Source organism: Aspergillus welwitschiae (assembly GCF_003344945.1).
Source record: "Aspergillus welwitschiae strain CBS 139.54b unplaced genomic scaffold BDQ94scaffold_10, whole genome shotgun sequence".
NCBI lineage: Eukaryota > Fungi > Ascomycota > Eurotiomycetes > Eurotiales > Aspergillaceae > Aspergillus > Aspergillus welwitschiae.
Window position 1 is genome coordinate 230,869 of NW_020798704.1, and position 13,405 is coordinate 244,273.

At 52.5% G+C, this 13,405-nt stretch overlaps 7 protein-coding genes across 7 annotated transcripts; 3 read left to right on the forward strand and 4 right to left on the reverse strand.

Moving 5' to 3' along the window:
- The first annotated feature begins 1,406 nt into the window (after positions 1–1,406).
- Positions 1,407–2,637, forward strand: BDQ94DRAFT_140162 (nuclear transport factor 2 family protein). Its single transcript, XM_026765569.1, has one exon. The coding sequence runs from the start codon at positions 1,725–1,727 to the stop codon at positions 2,112–2,114; it is 390 nt and encodes a 129-aa protein (XP_026628078.1). The 5' UTR covers positions 1,407–1,724; the 3' UTR covers positions 2,115–2,637.
- Positions 2,638–3,154: 517 nt separating this feature from the next.
- BDQ94DRAFT_140164 (isocitrate lyase/PEP mutase family protein) lies at positions 3,155–4,926 on the reverse strand. Its single transcript, XM_026765570.1, has 3 exons — positions 4,451–4,926; positions 4,211–4,358; positions 3,155–4,098 (listed from the first exon to the last, which is right to left on the reverse strand). The coding sequence occupies exons 1-3, from the start codon at positions 4,703–4,705 to the stop codon at positions 3,476–3,478; spliced, it is 1,026 nt and encodes a 341-aa protein (XP_026628079.1). The 5' UTR covers positions 4,706–4,926; the 3' UTR covers positions 3,155–3,475.
- Positions 4,927–6,947, reverse strand: BDQ94DRAFT_140165 (uncharacterized protein). The gene is made up of 2 exons (XM_026765571.1): positions 6,898–6,947; positions 4,927–6,846 (listed from the first exon to the last, which is right to left on the reverse strand). Exon 2 carries the CDS (start codon positions 5,913–5,915, stop codon positions 5,649–5,651), a length of 267 nt encoding a protein of 88 aa, XP_026628080.1. The 5' UTR covers positions 5,916–6,846; positions 6,898–6,947; the 3' UTR covers positions 4,927–5,648.
- Positions 6,948–7,388: 441 nt separating this feature from the next.
- On the forward strand, positions 7,389–8,424 carry BDQ94DRAFT_9336 (YoaK family protein). The gene is made up of 2 exons (XM_026776874.1): positions 7,389–7,636; positions 7,762–8,424. The coding sequence occupies exons 1-2, from the start codon at positions 7,507–7,509 to the stop codon at positions 8,379–8,381; spliced, it is 750 nt and encodes a 249-aa protein (XP_026628081.1). The 5' UTR covers positions 7,389–7,506; the 3' UTR covers positions 8,382–8,424.
- Positions 8,425–8,466: 42 nt separating this feature from the next.
- Positions 8,467–9,557, reverse strand: BDQ94DRAFT_158438 (uncharacterized protein; the record flags this gene model as incomplete). The annotated part of the gene is made up of 2 exons (XM_026768951.1): positions 8,467–9,207; positions 9,279–9,557. The coding sequence occupies 2 exons, from the start codon at positions 9,555–9,557 to the stop codon at positions 8,467–8,469; spliced, it is 1,020 nt and encodes a 339-aa protein (XP_026628082.1).
- Positions 9,558–10,168: 611 nt separating this feature from the next.
- On the forward strand, positions 10,169–11,855 carry BDQ94DRAFT_158439 (putative aldehyde dehydrogenase; the record flags this gene model as incomplete). The annotated part of the gene is made up of 4 exons (XM_026768952.1): positions 10,169–10,214; positions 10,271–10,724; positions 10,789–11,494; positions 11,559–11,855. The coding sequence occupies 4 exons, from the start codon at positions 10,169–10,171 to the stop codon at positions 11,853–11,855; spliced, it is 1,503 nt and encodes a 500-aa protein (XP_026628083.1).
- Positions 11,784–13,297, reverse strand: BDQ94DRAFT_177196 (isopenicillin N synthase family dioxygenase). The gene is made up of 5 exons (XM_026772842.1): positions 13,141–13,297; positions 12,931–13,083; positions 12,365–12,859; positions 12,097–12,291; positions 11,784–12,026 (listed from the first exon to the last, which is right to left on the reverse strand). Exons 1-5 carry the CDS (start codon positions 13,276–13,278, stop codon positions 11,916–11,918), a joined length of 1,092 nt encoding a protein of 363 aa, XP_026628084.1. The 5' UTR covers positions 13,279–13,297; the 3' UTR covers positions 11,784–11,915.
- Positions 13,298–13,405: the final 108 nt, after the last annotated feature.

Genomic DNA, 13,405 nt, shown 5'->3' on the forward strand with positions numbered 1-13,405 from the left:
GGTCGGTTGTCATTCCATTCTTTTTTATCATACCACCGGGGGAATATTCCGGACATATGTCGATCACCACCATTTGGATTAAGCAATCCAGCCGAGCATTCTGGAATTCAACTGTCAGCCAGTTGGCGTCTGTCACGCAGTCTAAAAACACTTGGTATATGGTCACGTGATTCCAACACCCCGACCACAACGGACTCGAGCAGGAATGCATTATCCCTTGCTAACTTGCGACCGTCTTGCCAATTTGGTCATCTCAGGGTCCATTGACTGATCCATCAGCCCGATAGGGAGAGCTCCACCCGAAGGTCACTGTTTCTAGAAGACGGAGGATCTTCTAGGGATCCCACCGATCGCTGCGAGTTTATTGAAGTTAAAGATGGCTCCTAAACTCAGTTCGCGTCGCTGACTCGCCGAGCACTCTCCACATGGCAGAGGTATAACGAGTGTTGTCTTAGACAGTTTCGGTCGAGTGGAGGTTATTCCTGACCGGACTCCATCCCCCTTCCTCCATACAGGTCCAATGCGAAGCGCTGACGTGGACCGGTAGGGGATCTCACATTGCGCGGTCAGATCTCCGACGATCCCATCCACCAGCAACGGCCCTGGTGGAGATTGCTGCACTCCTGCTACAAATACATTGACCTCCCTTGCCGTGGCTGCCTTGGCCGATCCAACACAATGTCAGATGCTTGGCGGCAGCAGACCTCAACGGCCTCGTACAACCTCGGAGCGGAGTGGCAGGTCACGGGTCGATCCATGGAGCAGCTGGGATGCTGTCGGGCTGCCGAGAGAGGATCGGAACGTTATTGAGTGATGAAGCTCCCGGGTGTGAGATGGGATGCTATGGTCATCAGGCAGAGCCGCAGCTGTCCTCCTATTCGGACAATTGAATTCATTCTTGACCAGGTCTAAGACACAAGAGTTATATACCCCAGCTGAGGCATGTCACCTTGTGTGAATTGTGAAGGAATCCGTGTAACGTGTCAATGTCAGCTTTGATGACTTCGTCACACCGACCGTTCTTGTCCGCGAGAGGATGGCATGATAGAGCCGCTCCATGCGATCACACTTCACAGCTGAAGATTATGCTGGACGCGAGGCCCGACTGTAGTATCGCCGCAAGTGGACCAAGGGTCCTCTCTAAATGGGAAATGCAGTGATGGGCAGCAGCTGCACCAGAGGAGTCAGATGCAGCGAAGAAAGCCGCGTCATCGTCAGCTGCGAGATGCTCCCGTGCGCCTGCCGATCGCGGGAAATGAGTCCGCATCTGCTGTGTCCATACCATCAATCCTATCGAGGACAATCAGGCCAGACGTAGGACAAAGCATTTTGGGAGGGGCGGGGGGGAAAGCGAAGAAGAGAGTCAACAGGCCGATGTCATCGGGAAACGACGTCATCCACGTGGGGTTGGGCCGTGACGTCACCCGCCCGTCTCCTTCCAACTTGTTATACTCGTTCCTTTTCCCTTCCATCCTCCCCTTTCCTCTGCTAGCATTGCATCGCATCGCGTCGCATCCTGCATCTCGAAGATTTGTTCTGCCAGCCGTTAGGATACCCCATAGACGAAATACCCCCAACCGGCTCCCTCAGGTGAGCTTACGTGACAACCGCTATAAGCTACCCTTAAATTAATCATTCAAGTAGCCCACCAACGAAAGTCTAATCAGGAACCACAAAGTCAGATCCAAAGAAACAGAACCCAGCTCATCCCGGAATCACCGAAAATGGTCGGCGCCATCCACGAACGCATTCGCGAAGACCTCATCGGCAAGGAGCGTCGTCTCTGGACGGCGCTCACCTCCGCCGATCCAGGGCCCGAAATCAAGAAGATGTGTAACGAAGAAGCCAACCTACTTTTCCCGCAGCGCGAGATTCTGCACCTGCATTCGAAGCCGTCAATCAGCGAGGCGCTGAAGCCACCCTTCCATCACTTCGACGAGTACGAACTGCAGGAAGTGCGCGTGATCGTCATCGACCTGATGGCCGGATCAGTAACATACAAGATCAATGCGCGGCGCGGCGAGGAGACCTACCGGGGCACCGGGTCGACGACATGGAGTCAGGCAAGTGATGGAGAGTGGCGGATTGTGGTGCATCAGGAGACATTAATGTGAGATCCTGAGAATCAGATGCAGGGGGGAGGGACAATGAGAGGGGGAAGGGAGTGACAGTAGGGGATGGAGAGAATGAACGAATCATGATTTGTTTTGATGCAGTTCGCTGATGAATATTCTATTTCTTGTTACATTTTTATTTTATTTTTTCTTTTTTTTCTTTGGACCCTGCTTTTCCATTCAGGGGGTTGAATGTGCTTGCGTGGATGTGTGATTGTGGCTGGCTGACATCAGACGGACGACGGAGTTTGAATCAGACAAGACTCTGACATTAATTTCCACGCAGATCACCATTCATCATCAATCAATAGCATAATCCATTTCCGTTTTCATATGAATATATTCCCATCCCTCGTTACCCAAAGAAAAACAAAAACGGCCCAACACAACACAAACAGAAACCAACAAAAATATAAATACAAAAATAATAATCAAAAAACGATCGACAAAGACCCCTACTCCTTTTAATACCATAAGGCTACCCAACCCACCCCAGTGGGACCAATAGTAACTGCATGGTTATTGGCCCTAGTTTCATCGCGGGAACAGTACAGTGGAGAACAGCATGGTTTCTTTTGTAGGGCGAGGGTGGCAGTGTGCAGAGTGCAGCTAGCTGAGCACGCACCAATCTTTTTTGCACGGCGACTCCGTGGTCGTGCATGCAGTAGTGAGCAACTTAGTAGTTAATTATTCTTTCTTTCTTCTTCTTGCTTACTACTGCCTGCCTTAACTGTAATCAGAGGGTAGAGACCACTTACTTTGTTGGGTAAGTGACTGTCGATCAGGGTGTTCTGTCAGGGTCTAGAATACTTCTCTCGTTTCTGTGTCTCGTGCTTACTGAGAATATGATTGTTAAGGCAATAAGGTTTTGCTGGGTGAAACAAACTACGTACTAAGTATTAAGATCTGATGTGATGCGAGAAGTAGTACAGAGTACAGAGTACTAAGTACTTATAAGGCAACCAGATTACAATTCCATTGTGATTGGGCTCACATGGAGTGAGAAGCAGGAATTACTCTATCGGTAAACGAACATAAGACCTGTCAACTGAAATCTAACACCCAGTTTTCATTTCCATTCTTGGTAATGTAGTAGATACTAGTATATGTACCACGCAAGCTTCGATATGTATAGTAGGAATATATCGGTCCCCACTCGAAAACCAATAACACAGCCCCCTTCCCTTCCTTTCACTTTGATCCCGAAAATAAATCAATCCCATCCAATGCAGTTCAACCCAACTCAACAACTCTTTCTCACACAAAATTAGTTACCAGAAGGGGAAATAAAACAAACCAGAAAAATAAGAAACTTTCACAACAAAACAACCAGGGAATTAAGAATCAAAAAAAGAAAAGAATTAAACACCATTAGCAAACCCATCTCCACCAGCCTCGGTATCAACCCTCACCGAGTCCATCAATCCGCAAACCTCAAACAGCTTCTTCGGCCCCATCCCCTCGGGCAACCCAACCACACCATCCTTCTTGAGCCTCTCCAGAGCAGCGGTAATCCCCATATAGGCAGGAGTAATGCAAGCGAACGAGAAGATCATAATGCGGAAGCCCATTTCCCTAGCCTCATCGACGGAAATAACCGGCCCAGCACCGTTCTCCACCATGTTGAGCAGAAGCGGCCAAGGCGCAAGGTCCTGGACACACCGCCTCGCCATCTCCTTACTGGTGAAGCCCTCGAGGAGACCAACATCGGCGCCAAGATCGCGGGCGGCCTTAAGGCGGCGAATGCACTCGTCGTAGCCGTGCTGCTGGAGGGCGTCGGTGCGGGCAATCAGCACGATGTCGCTGCGGAGGCGGTCCTTGGTGAGCTTGGCGGCGCGGATGCGAGTCAAGTATTCGTCCATGGTGACGACGCGCTTGCCTGCCAGGTGTCCGCATCGCTTGTTTTGGATCTGATCTTCGATGTGGAATCCCGCGACTCCGGCTTGGATGTATTGTTGAACGGAACGGGCGACCATCAGGGGGCCTATTTTTGTTTTTTTGGTGTTAGTGGGGAACTGGGTCTATATTGCCGTTTTGCTTTTTGGCGCGGGTAGATCATTATGTCTTGGCAGACAGTGGAGATGGGGGATTCTCACCTCCGTAGCCAGTGTCCATGTCTGCGATCAGGGGAGGACCGTAGGGGTCCAGGTTCGCGATCATCTCTGCGTTGGTCTTCATGTCGTAGATGTGGGCTAGACCCAGATCGGCCATGCCCAGTCTAGACGCGGTAGTACCGGCGCCGGTCTGACCCTTCCGTTAGTATAATCTTTTTTCTCCATCGCGGAAGCGGAGAAGTGTTGACTGTGGGGAAAGGTAGTGTAAGGAATCCAACATACCATGTACATGCCCTTGAAGCCCAGGTTGATGGCAATACGGGCGGACAGACCGTCGTACACACCAGGACACACGAGCAACTCATTGGTCTCGCGAAGCTGCTTGCGCAGTTTGCTCGCACCGGTGACCATGTTCAGGTTGACCACGGGCTCTTGACGGGCACCGTTGATCTCATAGATACCGTCCTGCTCTACGGTGATGGTGATAGTGTTGGTCATGCTGATGGTGGAAGCAGAATCGGGGGTATCAACTTTCATTGCGAGAAAAGCACAAGGTATATATAGGTGAGAATGAGGAGGAGAGTTTTATCCCTTTCGAAAGGAGAAAGTGGAGAGTGAAGGTAGGAGAGAAAGAGGCTTGTTTGAGACTGATGATGAGAAGGAAGAGATAGAAAGGAAGGGCCAGAAGGTGACCAGTTTATATAGACGTGTCGGGAGAAGATCAGCCCGCCAGCAACCAATATTCATTACCTGAGAAGATCATTTTTCAAGAATTGTTTTTTTCCCTCCAATACTTCTTTTGCTTTCTGACTGTCTGCAACATTCCCCTCCTGGTGGGATTGCAACGCAAGCCCTTGGCCGAGAATCATCGTCAATCCACACAATGCACGTACACCCTACTCCGGTGAACGAACCATTGCCATTCAATTTTCTTGGCCACCATCCCAGCGCCGAGAAAAGAAAAGAAAATGGTCAATCGACGCCATCGGCGGACTATGATTTGTGCCTGTGACAAGTCGAAAAATGTCCGAATGCAATGCAGCAGGGGCCTAGATAAGCTCCCCCCCCTCTTTTTCTTTATTAAATTTATTCTATTATTCGCATTTTTGTTTTCCCGCCCCTCCCCCGTACAGGGCTAATGACCAGTAATTAGCTAAACCTAGTAAGGATGGGGCTGGCTGGGCCGCCCACCGCGAGGGGAGTAAGAGACAGTCCGCGCGTAGTTTCAGATTACGCGCCGGTAATGGCAGGATTGATTGACTAAGTGATTTCCTTATTGGGCTAAACCAGGGGAGAATGAGGGAGGGGGTAAGAGTGTGGGATGAAGTCAGACAGGTTTGGCCCGTACTTTAGGCCACGCCGACACTGCATGGACAAGACGCATCAACTCACTTCGATGTGGTGGCACACGAGCACGAGTTCCTCGGTAGCCGCGGGCTCCAGTATACTGCAGTTGCTGCATGTCAGACGCTTTTGCTCATCACGCACGGGGCCCGTTGTTCTTCACCCAGCTGAGAAGATAGTAGCCTAGCCAAGTACTCTGTAGCATTGGCAGAGGAGGGAGGGTGAAGGAGGGGGACGAGTAAGTTTGGTGGCCAACTGAGAGCGAGCGAGCAATCAACCTCCGGAGTACGCCAGCTGGACGAGGAATGGGATGAATCGGACGTGATTGGCGCTTGGCCGAGGGAGCAGATCTGCACCGATAGACTGCCAGGGCTCGGCTGATGCGCCGGAAGTTAAACGGCATCCCATCCACGGAGTCACTGTTAGCTGTTGCTGCCGGCGGCAGGGCGGGTTCTAGCACGCCTGCTGAATGGCGGAGAAACCGGAGTGCATTGGCTTCCGGGACTTATCGCGGATGAGGTGAGAGAGGGGGTGATGATGGTCAGTGATGATGAGATAGGCAATAGTGCATGGCTGACCAGCCGACGGAGAAGCCGATGGAGAGACAAGACCCAGATGGCCCAGACGGACCAGGGCAGCAGCTGCAGTGCGGACTCTCATCGCCGACATTAAGTGCGTCTCTGTTGCTGCATGCTGCAGAGCCAAGTATCTTGGCAACCTGGGGGGGATAGAAAATTTAATACTGGAGGCGATAGTCTCGAGTCCAGCCCCAGTTTGCTGGTGACTGCTTCAGGCTGCGCGGTTGGCTCTTGCGCACGTCTAGTGATTTCTTAGGTAGTTTTCTTGGTCTTGTCACTCCGCATGTCGCCTAGAAATGTGCTCATGGACTAGAATGAATTACTCTCCGGTCAGTGCGGTGATCAGGCCCCGGTGTGTAACCCATGAGGAATACAGCAAAGGCAGGGGAAGAGGAGAGCTGAGGAACATTTCGGACCCGGCTGGGTGGTGCCGCATGGTGAAACGGACGACGCGGGTCCGACAGCAAGCAGTCCGACAGTCCTCTGCCTAGCAGATCGGATGCAGAGAGGAAAAATAAACCGCCACGACTATTGGAGGTGCAGATTGGCAGAGGGTTGATCGATAGATAGGTAGGATCGGACTAGACCGGGAGGAGTATAGGGGGGGGGGAAAGGGAGGGGAGTGAGAAGGGAATGGGTGAGGAAGGGCGTGAGGGTAGGGAGAGAGAGAGAGTGCGTGCGTGGTGAGGCGCAAGTCAGCCGATTGGCGGGGCGGAGACCCAGTTTGGGGGGGAGTTTAAGGTAGTAAGCAGTCTAGTTAGCTAGTTAGATTGGAGGAATGGGACAGGGAGAGGGGAAGACGACCAGCAGAGTCCGAGAGGGAAAAGAAAAGACAGGCAATGATAGTCGTGGCTGACTTGGCTAGAGACGAAAGAGACGGCGGATAGAGAGGCTAGCTTGTCACTTCGAGTCACTCCGATAGCACTAGACTCAGTCTAGTGCTGTAGGGAATCAGCCCAAGCCCGACAGCGGCTCCGGATTCGCCCGGCTTGGCCCCTCTGGGCGATCGGTAGAAGTTTGGGGGTTTTTAGGAGAAAAGGGATTGCGGCCTGGCCTTGGTATCTTGGAATGAAAAAGAAAAAAGGTTTGTGAAGGTTTTTGCTCTGGAGGAGAAGAAGAGGGTCTGCGGCCCACGCGGGCCCACGGCCGCGGTTGTCTTAAAGCTGGCGAGCTCTTCATTTCCACGCGTCTGTCAGCCTGCCTTTTCCCGCTTCTTTTCCTGCTCCGATCGCGCTGTTTGAAAGAGAAAAAAAAGTCAGAGAAAAAAAAAGGTCAGAGAGAGAAAGATAGAAACTTTCTGATTTTTCTTTTTTTCTGCTGCTGTTGCATCCCTGCATCTGCTTGGGGCCATTCTTTCTCTGTTTCTTCCATACCACACCCCCAAAGTGCAGCAGCCTAAGTTCCAACGTTGAAACCATGGAGGACGGTAAAGGTGCTAGCCCGATGGTTAGCTATGTTAGGGCTGAGATCAATGTCAAATATGCCGATATCTTATTGCTCGCCTGTTGTTTCTGTTCGGGGTTGCTGGACAGCACCATGTACAATGGTGAGTCACTCTCACTCTCTCCACTCTACCCTTTCCTCCACACCTTTCCTTTCTCTTACCCCATCACAATCTCCAAAACAATCCCCATAATTCATAATAGAAGCTTACTTACACTTTCCCCACAGCCTACAACACTTTCGTTTCCATGCAAACGGGAAACACCATTTTCGTGGGTTTGGGTGCCTCGAAGCAGGATAGCCGACCGTACGACTGGGCGCGATCCTTGACGGCCATCGGCTGTTATGCGATCGGCAGCTTCATCTTCTCCCGCATCAACAACTTTCTCGGTCCCAAACGGCGCGGCACTCTGGTCGCCTGTTTTCTGCTGCAGGTCGTGCTTGTCATCATCGCAGCTGCCCTCTCTCAAAGCCATGTCATCGCCGGTGACCTAGCCGACGCCCACTCCTCCACCTACATCACCCACTGGAGCCAAGAGGCCGTCATCGTCCTGCTCAGTATGCAGTCCGCGGGCCAGACCGTCGCCAGTCGTGTGCTGGGCTACAACGAAGTGCCGACCGTGGTGATCACCAGTTTGCTGTGCGATCTGATGATGGATCCCAAGCTGTTCCTGCTGCGCAATGAGAAGCGCGACCGTCGTGTCATCGCCTTCATCCTTACCCTGTTGGGCGCCATTGCCGGTGGAGGCATCAGCAAAGCCACGGGCAACATCTGGGCAGCTCTGTGGATCATCGGAGGTCTCAAGTTCTTCATGGCCGTTGCGTTGTCCTTCTGGCACGTCATATAAATAAATAGTTAGCTTCCTTCTTTTTTGTTCTTCTCCCACTTGGCATTTTCCCTTCTGGTTCTGCTTCGTTAGCCATCCTTATAAATTAGACCGTTCTGCTTTCGCTCCCACTTCCACTTCCATTCTGCCACACCCACACATTCATCGGGGCCAAGTTATCCGCCACCCACGAAGCCCGAAAATACCTCTCCGACACGACCTCCTCGTAGCTCTGATCGTCGACACAATAATCCCCTCCGGACGGACCAATATGCGCACAATGCACATCGGGATTCAATCTAACCATATTATCATGCACCTCCCGACACAGCAGCGTATTCCTTCCCATCTCATACGGCTGCCCAAAGCGGATTTTCTGTGTCAGAAACACATAGCAGTCCTGCGCCGAAGCATACTGCCGATTCCTACCTAGACAATACTCCTCTTCGGTGTGACATATCGTCCGGGCAAACATATCCGCCACCTTAGCACGAGTCTCCGCTTCATTACTCGTGTGGAACTTGCGCCCTGCGGCTTGGAGAATCTGCACAAATAGCCAGTCTAGCCATCGGAAGACGGCGTCGTACTGGGTGATCTGGCCAACGGAATTGAATTCGAACCAGGCGGTGATTACCCCCGGGATGATCAGGTCGAAGGTGCTGATGTTGAAGGTGAGGACGACGGTCGAGGCGACGGTGTTTTGTGTTGCTGCGAGTTGGGTGATGTTGTAGGCGATGGGGACGCCGAAGATGCTGGGGTGAGTGGGTTGAGAGAAGAGACCGAAGATGTATTCGTTGTTGAGGTCCCGGTTGGTGAAGGTGCGGGTGACGTCGACGCGACCTTGGACCTATCACTACTTAGATGATTTATGTAAAAGGGTGGATGATGGTTGATATATAGGGGAAGGGGAGATGGTACATTGTCGGAGAAAATGGAGGTGTCGTTGGGGTTGATATGTGCGGTGTTGGCTGGGTAGAGGAAGTTGTCCCAGAAGTGGGTGGTAAGGGACCAGAGTTGGTCGACGGTGTAGCTAGAGGTCAAGGAGATAAGAATGTGCAGGAGTAGTAGGTAGTAGTACATGATGGTGACTTCAATTGGATATCGTCTAACTATATAGACAGTGACATCTACTGGTACGTCTACCGAGTGGGAATAATTGCAGCCTGTCATCGTGGCAGTGTAGTGGGCATCAAGCATGAACTATATATATCGGACGGCACAGGGCACCCATTCTTCATGCAGCATCTAGGCATCAGAATAAATCCCTGTTCTTGCAGCAGTAGTTGCAATAAGCTTATTCTCCTCTGTGTCGGACGAAGCATGTTACATAAAGACCCAAACGATGGGAAGGACAGACGGACTGTCACATGTGCAAGATTCAAGCCATGGCTGATATATCTGCACGGGGAGTCAGGCTGATGGAAGCTGGCTCACGAGCTGACCCACCAATAATGGCCTGCAATACGAGTCATCCTGCGACACCCCCATATCCGCACCGATAAGCCTTATGGGGTAAGCTACTGCGTGGGTGCCACGGCTTCAGCCACACGGCAGACAGACTTCACGACGTCTCTGTGATTCCGCGGCAATCGGGACCCTAACTTTTACCGAACACGATGACTACTGAACACTAACTTATCAATTGCGATCAACCTGTCACTTGCCATTCTCGTGAATTCCCCGCATCACTTCTCGGAATGGTTCCGGCGGACGGAATCATCGGAAGTCAGTTCGGTTATACTTATAGTCAGAGTGGGATGCATTGCTTTTCCCAGACAAGAGTATACAAAAAGCAAACCAACATAGAAATGGCTACCGTCACTCTCACCGGCGTCAAAGGCCGCCAGATCCAAGGTACTATACCCTACCCCCCACCTTCATTTCAAAATACCCCTCTCCTAACAAAACAGTCCCCACCACCCTCTTCATCAACAATGAATTCACCCCGGCCTCCACCACCGAGACCCTGACCATCGAGAACCCCTCCAATGGCACCCCACTCGCAACCGTCTCCTCCGCCAGCCCAGCGGACGTCGACCGCGCCGTGCACTGCGCCACACAAGCCCTCCCCGCATGGAAAGCCACCCCGGGCGCCATCCGCGGCGCCCTCCTGCACAAACTCGCCGATCTGATCGAGCGCGACGCAGAGGACTTGGCATCCCTTGAAGCCCTGGAGGGCGGGCTCCTCTACACCGACAGCATGAACATGAGCATGCCCCAATCCATCTCCACCCTCCGCTACTATGCCGGCTGGGCCGACAAGATCGACGGCAAGACGCTGCATCTCCCCGACGGCGGAGTGGGGTACACCTTCCGCGAGCCATTGGGTGTCTGTGCCGCCATTGTCCCCTGGAATGCGCCTTTGTATGCACTCCCCCTACCCCCCCATACTCAGACCATCAACCCGACTCACAGCCCCATTCCACAGAATGATAACAATCTGGAAACTCGCCCCGGCCCTCGCAACAGGAAACTGCCTGATCATCAAACCCTCCGAACTGACCCCCCTCTCAGCACTAAAGCTCGCCCTCTTAATCCGCGAAGCAGGCTTTCCCGCCGGCACAGTAGCCATCCTCCCCGGCGACGGGCCTAAAGCTGGCAACGCTCTCTCCTCGCATCCAGATATCCGCAAACTCTCATTCACGGGCTCCACTGTCGCCGGCCGTGCCATCCTGCACGCCTCGGCATCTAGTAACTTGAAGCAGATCTCCCTTGAGCTGGGCGGGAAAGGCCCCTCAATCGTATTCTCAGACTGCGATCTAGCCAACGCGCTACTGTGGACGCGCATTGGAATCACAGCAAATAACGGACAAATCTGCGCGGCAGGGTCGAGGATCTATGTCCAGCGGGGCATTTACGATAAGTTCCTAGCAGAGTATGCGCGGTTATCTCGGGAGGAGAAGCCCGTGATCGGGGATGCGTTGGACGAGACGACGACGAAGGGACCGGTGTCTAGTGCGGCGCAGCTGCAGAAGATATTGGGGTATGTGGAGGAGGGGAAGAAGAGGGGAGTGAGGGTGTTGTTCGGGGGAGAGAGGATCGGGGAGAAGGGGTATTTCGTGCAGAATACGGCGTTTGCGGATGTGGGGCAGGGAGAGAAGATGATGAGGGAGGAAATTTTTGGGCCGGTTGCTGTATGTTTTTCTTCCATTCCCTATTATACATAACCATTGTGGATGGGGGTACTAACAAGAACAGTGCATCGCTCCCTTCGACACCGAGGAGGAAGCCATTGCGTTGGCCAATGATTCCGCGCACGGACTCAGCTCAGCTATCTTCACTAACGATGTGAACCGCGCGCATCGCGTCACTGCGGGGATCGAGTCCGGTCAGGTTACTGTCAACGCATGGTCAATGCTAGCGGCGAATGCGCCGTTCGGGGGAGTGAAAGAGAGTGGGTTCGGACGGGATATGGGAGAAGAGGCGTTGGAGGGATGGACGACGGTTAAGGTGGTTAAGTATAATATTCTGCCTCCGGCGACGGCGAAGCTGTAAGTTACATAGTAGGGGTGTTCACATGTGATGATAAGGACATGATAAGAAGGAGGAAGTGGGTTAATGCAAATAAAAAGGATCATTAGAGTACCGCTCATACAGCTCCGGATACCATTTCTTCCCGACGTCAGGGTGGCTGATGATTCGGTTGCGGAGGTAGGCTTCGCCGAACTACACCCAAGGTATATTAGCAGGTATCCCCATGCTGCAATGTCAAAGGGATGGGTTGAGGGGGACATACACACGCAAACTTTTCCGAAAGAAACTCACTCGGCACATCCTCCGCCCTGCGCTTCATCTCATCCTCACTCGACCACTCTCCCACAGGGACCTTCTCAACGATATGTCTCGCCGACTCGCGCAGATTCGACAACGTCAAGTCCATCCGTATCCCCATGAAGAAGGGGATACTATATCGCGTTGTATTCTTCGGTGCCTGCACCTCCATTAACATCCCACCTTTACCCGGAGTACGTAAACAAGAAAACAAGGGAAAAGAGAAGACATACAACAACCCTATGCACCGTCGCACTGCAAACACCCCCGGTAATCGCCTCAAACCCCTGCTGAATATTCACCACCAACGCCCCCTCATCCTCCAGCGGGGGGACATCAATCCAGTCACCGCGTTTATTAAGGACTTGTAACCCACCTGTTGTATCCTGAGAGAGGAAGGTGAATAAGCCCGTTGAGTCTTTATGTGGGCCTACGCCTTGGGATTTCTCTTCCCCAGAGGAGGAGGAAGGTTGAGGCGGGTACTTGATGAACTTCAGTCTGTCCATTGCGCCTCTGTACGTGTCGAAGGTTGTCGGCGGGAGGGAGAGGGACTCGGCGACGTACTGGAGGAAGGTGTTGCTTAGGGGGATGAAGGCTGTTATGTATTCTTCTACGAGGGATTGGGTGGCTGGTGTAGGGTACTGGTTTTGGCCTTCGAGGCGGGACCAGACTGGTGTTGTTGGGTTTGAGGAGTAGGGTGGGAGGTTAGGGGTGCCGAAGTCGAATTGCTGGGTTGGGTGATGGTATGTTAGGCTATATGTCGTGTGTGAGTAGGCAAGGAAATGGGAAGGGGAAATACTTCTCGCATGTCGGTTTTAAGGGCGGTGGTTTCGGCCCCGAGACGTGTGTAGCCTAGGAAGGAGGGCGAGTTGATCATATTGATTTGTTCTTTGGTTTCGGATGGGAGGGAGAAGAGGTCTGGGAGTGCGGCGTGGGCGCGTTTGGTGAGGGACTGCAGTGGTTGTTCTTTTAGTATGTGATTGGGTGCTGGTGGTGGTCGGCTGCTTACTTCCAGTCCATGGTTCGTGAGATATAAGAATCCTACGAGGAAGATGGCGTCGCGGAGTTTAGCGAGGGTTTCAGCTTTTGTTTCTGGGTCTTGGAGACGCTGGAAGTCGATGATGGGGACGGAGGTGAAGTCGGACATTGTGATGGCAATGGCGAAGTTGGTGATGTTGATGTGGTGAGGGGAAGTGAGGGGAATTGGACGGATGCCATTGTTGGCGCTGAGTAATAAGCTGATGGTTTACTGCGGGTGCAGATGGCGTGATCGT